The 8,765-nt window shown below is 27.9% G+C and overlaps 1 protein-coding gene across 1 annotated transcript in view; it reads right to left on the bottom strand.

The window, feature by feature from the left end:
- Positions 1–7,516, bottom strand: part of LOC111635884 (glycine receptor subunit alpha-2-like) — a 31,206-nt gene extending 23,690 nt beyond the window's left edge. The window contains exons 1-2 of the mRNA XM_023381006.1: positions 7,345–7,516; positions 829–1,005 (exon numbers count right to left, since the gene is read on the bottom strand). Coding sequence (XP_023236774.1) covers positions 829–1,005; positions 7,345–7,433 — 266 coding nt within the window. The 5' untranslated portion in view covers positions 7,434–7,516. The remainder of the gene's footprint in view (positions 1–828; positions 1,006–7,344) is intronic.
- Positions 7,517–8,765: the final 1,249 nt, after the last annotated feature.

The following is an 8,765-nucleotide window of genomic DNA, read 5'->3' on the forward strand; positions in this document are numbered from 1 at the left end:
ATATATTCCAATATAACTGGAGTTTGTTTACATTTATAAATAGAAAAAAAATTATATTTAAAATTATTAAAAATTAAAAATTTAATAATTATAAGATAATGATTAAAATTTAATGATTAAAATATTACTGATAATAATACTTTTATTCCGTTAGAGTAGTTGTAAATTAGTAGAATTATATTGTTAAAAATCGACGAAAAGAACACCAAGATACTAATTTGACATTATTACGTATCGACTATTTGTCACCATTAACGTGACACTGACACGCTATCCTACTCTATCATTGTAATTTCTAGTCACTGTAGATGCACTTACTGATCTTAATTACATATTTTCATAGAAACTTTATATTTCTAACATTCTCCCTCCTCTCGGATTCTTTCGCCCTATGTGTATGTGACAAAAAATCTCTCAGTCATGTATACATATGGTGAAAACAACCGGATGGTGAAGGACGAAACTCGAAATATTCAGAAAGACCTCTGAATAATTCCTGAGGATTTTCCTGAAGATCCCGATCCCCGCTTTGTGGGAATCCAAGGAACCAGGAATCGAATCCTTTTGAATTCGATCCCGAATCCCCCAAAGCAGCCAGCGATTTTACATTTTAACAAAAAAAAACAAAACAAAAGGTATAAAAGTTCACTTAATATTATCAAAATAAATATAGGGAGGTCCAAAATTTAGTTAACCTCTCTAAAAACTAAATTTCCGTCTCACTGGAGACAAATTTTGCAAAATTTGTATTTACGATTTTATTCGAAAAACACGCGGTTAACTGACTTTTGGGCCACCCTGTACGTAAATAAAAACTACTTGTAAAACTTGAAAATTACGAATTTACCTTGACCGTAGGTGGGCCAAGCTCTTTTATCATACCCTTCGAGTACTTGATCTAAGAACGCCAATCGATGAGTGAATTTCATTTCGCTTATATTCTGTACGGGAATTTCTATTATTTCTTCGATTATTGACGAATTTAAATTAGTGTCGTTGTAAAAACTAAATAAATAAATAAAATATATATATATATATATAAGCGCGCAGTTGGCATCCCAACTGAATTCTGCACCATTCTCCATAACGTGCTCGGGTTCGAAACTCACCTAACGGAGGCGAATAGACGGCCGACGATTGGACTTGTGACGTCATAGATGTCATGGTGGCCTCATAAGGTGTGATCTCTTGTTTAACATGCTCGTTGGATGCTGTGGCCGTAGTCACCACCGGTGTGAATGCCTGTTCGGGAAACTGTTGGAGGCTGTAGGGTGTACCCGCTGATACAGCAGCTGTAGCAGTACCCAAATCTGGAACCATTGCTGTGGTTTTAAGTTCCTCCTGTTTCGGCCATTTAGGCCACATTTGCTACAAAATAAAAGGATTTAACAACGTCAGAACGTAACAGAAATAGAGGAGAGTTTTTTTTTGTAATTTTATTAAGTGTCGTGACAGGAGGGTTTTCTTTAATTCTATTAATTACACCACCTTTTATTAAGTATCTCGACACTCTGGAGTCGTATTGTGACCGTTTTTTTTAAAGTTTTACACCCGTTCTAGCGTCAATTGCCCTAGTNTTTTTTATAAACTTATGAAATTTTAATGCTTAAAATAAATTTAAAATCAATTCTACAAGTTTTTTTACAAAATTTATTATTTTATAAGTATTTCAAATCTTTTATATTAAATAATCATTTATAAAGGATGAATATTTAATGTTTTATTAGTAAATGTACAGCACAGATTCAAGTTTTCTTCTAACGTGAATACCATACGAAGAACTGTTCTTAATTATATTTAAGTTATATTTGTGGGAAAAATTAATCAATAACCATTAAATAAATCGCTTATTTAAATCGCTAAACAATATAAATTAGACTATTCTTAAGTAATTCGAATTCTTAGAGGCAAACTGTAGTAAATAACCGCTCCGGTTTGTCTCTAAAAACTTAAATTCTTGGAATAATTTTGTATTGAATTATTAAAAACTTATTCAGTATTCATATTTATACATTAAAAATTACTTGGTATACACATAGGCAAAAAAGACAATTGCCTGGGGCCCCACCAATAAAGGGTTCCAAACCAATCTTTTATAAGAAAATATTTTCTCAAAAAGTTCCCTCGAAGAAATATGTCTGAAGTCAAAACATGAAGCCCTCTAATTCAAATACGCCTGGACCCTTTAAACTATAACGCGCCAATGTGAAAAGGAGCATGAGCCAGTGACTAAAGTAGGCCGTCCCTCCTACAAAAAGAAAAATAGGTAGGGCCCACTTATTTATAACAACGAATATAATGCATTAATAAAATCGATAAAACAAAAACTAAATTTTTGAATGTTATCATTTTCGTTTCGTGTTTTGCATAAATTTATTAAATTTTGGGGCCTCTTTAAGCCTGAGATTCAAGAAGAAAGCATTATTAGAGATCGTATACAGCGTATATACACCTAGATAGAGCCTTTATCTAGATCTAACTTGGAGTAAACTGATTAATCTATATTTTACATAAATTATAAAGCAAAATCGTATAGAAAATTTGATATTTACGCTTATCAGTTTTAAATGAAATTTTACGCATTATAAATTAATTTAAACGTCAAATTAAGTAATTTAATTACGAAATTTATCCTGATTTGTTTCATAAAATCGTTAATATTTTATTTATTTTTATGAAAGACCTACATCATTTAAATATGCTCCTTGTCACATGATCATAATTAATATACAAAATTTATCTTGTAAAATATATTTAATTTAAATTATATGCAAAAACAATCTTGTATATATTTCAAAACATGGAATATTTATGAGAAATGTTGCTAAACTTGGAACCATTTCCTCTTCTCCAACAAGAAATATCGAGTTGAACGACTTTCCCAACTGGTTACAACTGAGTTCTTTACACATAAATTCGTCATGATCAGTAAAAAATGTGTTTTTACAGTTAAAAAAAGCTTCTATATTGGAAATTTATAACGTTATAACGTTAAACTTTTAATTAAAATCGTCAAAAAATAACTTTTTTAAAGTCGTTGCTCCTTAGAAATTTGTTTAAAGTTCCATTATAGGAAGCTTTAATTGTTTTCCTTTATGATTATTTTGGCAATTATGTTTAAAAACAAACATATTTATTTAAGCAAAAACATTAAACAACTAAATAAAACATTAAATTATTTACTTTAAAGCATTATTACAACTAAAACATTTCTCTAGAATCATTAACGAGGCTATTATCACGCTCTTCTTTAGCATTACGTCAGAAAAATATTTTTTTTTTTTTACGTTTGTTAATCGCTCTATTTTACAATAGATTTAATTAAAAACTTCAATTTTGAATAAATATTTTAATTAGAAAATATTTTTTGATTCATTGGAATTACGCATTTTGCATAAAATTTCGCAAAAATGTAAATATTTCGCAGCTTCGTCGTGCCGATTTCCACGTGTTTGCTGTAAAAGGTATTGGAAAAACTAAAAATATCTCATAGCAGTTATTTGAATTCATTATAAAAAAATAACAGATTAATATTTTATGATAAGATTTTTGGATCCAATTAATAAAAAAACTATTCGTTAATTAAGCAATTTAATACAGCTTCCAGGCAATTTCTTCTCACTTTTTTCTTCGTATTTTAAATAAAAAGTGAAGTTCTTACGGTTTGATTTTAATTATTTTAACAAATTATAACGAAACAAAATAGTTAAAACTGGATATATCTATTTTTAAAAAGATATTTTTGTAATAATATATTATTTTCTGTTATGCAAGCAGTCAAACCTTATATAATGTGCATTAGACAGTTGCATAATTATTCATTTTAAGCTGAAAAAAATCAAAATGACATATTTTTATGCACTATTACTTGTTGAATTTATTCCATTAATTGCTTAATTCTAATTACCTTTTAAAGTTTTTTTATATTTATAATTAAAAATTCAATAATAATAATTTTCTTACTTATTTAAATTTAATAATTAAAAATATATAGGTCTATTTAAAAATGATAAACAACTTTTATAACAATTTTATATTAATTATTTAAATTTATAAAATAAATTTAAAATAAAAATTAAGTTTAAACAATATTTAAATTTGATATTTTTTTATAAACTTATGAAATTTTAATGCTTAAAATAAATTTAAAATCAATTCTACAAGTTTTTTTACAAAATTTATTATTTTATAAGTATTTCAAATCTTTTATATTAAATAATCATTTATAAAGGATGAATATTTAATGTTTTATTAGTAAATGTACAGCACAGATTCAAGTTTTCTTCTAACGTGAATACCATACGAAGAACTGTTCTTAATTATATTTAAGTTATATTTGTGGGAAAAATTAATCAATAACCATTAAATAAATCGCTTATTTAAATCGCTAAACAATATAAATTAGACTATTCTTAAGTAATTCGAATTCTTAGAGGCAAACTGTAGTAAATAACCGCTCCGGTTTGTCTCTAAAAACTTAAATTCTTGGAATAATTTTGTATTGAATTATTAAAAACTTACCTTTTTTTTATATATATAAAAATTTTACAGAAACCTTAAGTAAAACTTTTACAAAAGAATAATAAAGTAGATAATAAGAAAGCCAAGAAAATTATTTAGAAAATGGGAGTTTTAATGGAATTTAATAATAATAAAAAAAGTTGGCAATGTTGTTGCTGGACTTTTTCGGCATTCTTTATGTTTTCATTTCTAATTATTACTATCATTACCTTCAAGTCTTCAGATTAGTTCAAGAGATATTAAGAGGGTGGCCCATATCTCCTGAACCAATGATCTGATTTTCCTGAAAATTTCTAAAAATATTTCCATTTAATACAGAAACCTCTCTACAAAATTTCAGATATTTTTGATGTAAAGCATAGGAGATATTAAGCTTTAGACTAGGTGATAAAAATCTTGTCCCCCCACACTCTAACATCCATACACACAGAAAAATCTCACAACTTCATCGCATTTCTCGAATTTTCAAGATTTCTGAATCCAACAATGTCTCGGGGTCATTTTTGGAAATCTTGGGGTGAATTTTTCAATCTTGGGGGTCATTTATTGACCGGTTGTCATACGGTTTCCTTCTGTTATATAACAGCCAGGAAAGTAAAACCAATGACATAATTTATACTTTCTTTTCCAAAAACAGAAGTTTTAGACTTTATAAATGATAAAATTTCCTTAAATTTATTTCAGGATATAAAAATTTTTTAATAATTTCAACTATATAATCATTAAATAATAATAATAATATACCTCATTAATCGTTAACGAAGAGGAAGTAGCAATATTATCATATTTAATTAACGTGGAAATTTTTATCTACGGAGATAATGACCAATTTGCTTATTTAACAACTCCATTAAATTCGAATTTTAGTTAAAATAAATCTCGCGTTATCGATTTTTTACTGTTTTTTAAATAAAGGAGATCGTCGAATGTGAGGAAATTTTGGGTTGTCGAATGACTTCAATTTCTATAGAAAAGGTTTTTTGGTATCTCTTTAGGATCTGTCAATCAGCCTTTAGCTTGAAAAGGTGGAATATTTATCTGTAAGAAGTCGGAAATTTTGTTGTAGAAACGTTTTCGATCGAAAGAAAATCCACTTTAGTGGATTAAGACCGTTTGCTCGAACGGAATTTGGATGATTAAAAGTTGTTTTTCTATCGAATTTCTTCGTGAATTAATAAATATTTTCTACTATTTAAATAAAATTTCACCATCACGCTTTATATCTTATTATAATTTATAACTTTACTACCATCCAACATCTCTACTACTCACTCTATCACTAAATCTACTCCTTTAAGCCCAATTCTTTGTATAATAAAAAATGACTTTTCTGTATTTTTTAATTTTCCTTTATATTATTGGTTTATTTAAATCGTATTTACATGAATTAAATAATTTAAACTGTATCTAGTCGGATCTCGAATGATGCGTGTTGTAAGTGATGCTAAAGAGTAACAAATGTTCCTGCTATGTCATGCTTATTTCCATAATTACAACCCTCTCGAGAATTCGAGAAATTCCCATAAGTATCTCTTAATATTCTATACCATTCATATGAATGTTCCACTAATTATCATTTTGCTTTAGGGGGTTCGTTTTTACGCTCCTCAGAAGGGAGTGAGTAATAACTAAATTAGAGAGAAAAACATTAAACATTTAACTTTTTACTCAAAATAATTTTAATAATAAGAATAAATTATTTTTATTTTAAATTATTTTATCCGCAAAGTGTATTTTACTAAATCGAGGTTATTTTCATTAAATGCGAGGAAAACCATTCGATAGTCATTAATAAAAAAATCAATTTTTGATGGAGATTCTCATTTCTATTATTCTGCTTTATCGTTGCTCTATTCGTCTTTCCACTTCTTCGAATTCTTTTATTAACTTTCCATTAGTGACAATAAAAACTTTAAGGTCAAATGTCACTCAAAATTCGTCTCTCAAAACTTCATTCTTCCATGTTAAAATCTTCGAGATTCGAAGCTTCATTTGGATTAAATCTTTGTCAATTCGATTAAACTTCTCGAGAAACATCGACAGATACATAAATATACTTTAGATTTAATTAAAATTTAGGAAATATTAGATAAAATAATATTTTATTTTAATGTAAAAGAGTTTACTGTTATAATATTTACCAATTTTTAGATTTAGTTTCGATAATACAAAGTATTTTTCACTCCAAGCTTCCCTCTCATCTCAGTAATTTTCATCACAATCTGCTCCTAAAGCGAAATTCGAACGAGATTCAAACATAGAAAAGGAAGACCAACGAAAACAAACTAATTTACTTCAGTAGAAAATATTTGAAATAAAAAAGTTCACTAGAAAATACAATAATTTTTCAATTGTTATCGGGATATAACTACATCTTCCTTCATATTTTAAATTTAAAAAATAAATTAATTTTTTATAAATTTTTGGTAGCAAGTTTTCATATCTCTTACACAAGAAAAGTTTTGGAATTTATTAGAATTTCTTTTTTGCATTCCATTACCGCCAAAGTAATTTGTTTGCACACCTGCCGATACTGTCAAGACGAAAGTGTTCCATCATTCTCGCTTATTTCATCCCATTGAAATTCTCAAATGATGAATGGCATCGTCGTCTTTAGATCTCAAATTTCCGATTCTAAAATGAAGAATTCTCTATTCTTGAACATGGATAAAGAAAAACATAATCTCTCTTTCTCTAGAATATAATCTCCTACTCTTTCTTCGCGATTACTTAAAATGTCTTACATCGATACATTTAAAATAAAATATAAGCAATTGACGTTAGAGAATAGCAAAGAATAGCTAGCATATTTCAACTACCTACCCGTAAGTATGGGCGAAAACAATGAAGAATGAAGAGAATGTGCATTTAAATACTTCTTTTCTAATTGATTCGAAGTAATTATGTTGCATTTTTATAAAAATTTCCTATCCTACGATATAGTCTTTCGTAAAATAAATGCCAATTTCATGTCCGAATAAATGCCAATTTCATGTCCGAGTTTCGATTATTTTAAAAAGAAATATTCGAATTTCTGAATATTTTCGAAAATCGCAGTGTTAAATTTTAGAATTGCGTGAATGAATTTTATAAAACTTAAATTTTATGCGAATAAAACGTACTTTTTTACTAATTTAACGTGTTTAAAAAAACACAATTTTTCCCGCGAGATGTTTTTGTGTGTTTACTTCTCATATACACTTGAATTTGATGTGTTTTTGCACATATGAACATGACTTTCAATTATTAAAACAAAATTCTAAACTTGTAAAGAGTTAAAAAACAACTTTCTTTAGAAGAGGAGGAGGAGGAGGAGACATGATGCGATAAGGCAACATACACTTGGGCTATCTGCCAGCGGGGAGTGCTTCACAGGAGGACTTTCAATGGAAACAGGCCCCTATTTAGGTATTATACACGTATAGAACAACCAGAAAATTTCACTTGGCCAATCCGTTTGTCAGGTCGAACCCACATTGTTTAGTGGTTTTATCCACCAGGCTTCTGGTGGACACCTTTCTTTAGAGTGGTATTCAGAGAAAGGCAGAGAAGCATAAACCTCCTCTTAGTCAAAAGTAAATGTATATGTCTTTTAGAATCTACGATGAAAAATATACGCTCTAACCTATACCCACCTACCTACTAAGAGACTTATTCAGGTATCATGCTAGAGATGTTACCTGAACAAGTCTCTACCTTTGATAACTACTCCTATTTTTTAAGCATGTATATAAACAATATTTTTTATAACGAATGATTACCTAAATAATGCTTAATTATGAAGAAGAGCCATATAAATTCTTTAACGAATATTTATTGAAGTATTATTTTTTCTTAATATTCGGATCAATGTCATTTGTTATAATTGATATTTCATCCAAGTGGCAAGTCAGAGAGTCGCATTCTATTCATTATTCAAAATGTGAATTGTTCTTTCATAATATTCGTTTCGAAACATAAATAATAAGAATAAAATATGAAAATATCATAGTTTGATATAAAATATACGAATAATTACTGAAAACAAGCAGCAACATACAGACAAACAGTTCGAGAATTATAATCTTACGAAACTTGCTATGAATAAATTATGTATTCGGCAATTATTTTATTTATTCTCACTAATAAATTGAGTTTCAAAATACTTAAATCGTAAATAAAATTGAAATCTCTTTCGAATTGTTTGTTATTTGTTGTTTTCTTTATCTTTTAACTAAGCATTAGTTAAAATTTTGTATTTACTT

The sequence above is a fragment of the Centruroides sculpturatus genome, unplaced genomic scaffold (genome assembly GCF_000671375.1).
Source record: "Centruroides sculpturatus isolate CEXI.00-Female unplaced genomic scaffold, Cexi_2.0 scaffold972, whole genome shotgun sequence".
Classification (NCBI taxonomy): Eukaryota; Metazoa; Arthropoda; class Arachnida; order Scorpiones; family Buthidae; genus Centruroides; species Centruroides sculpturatus.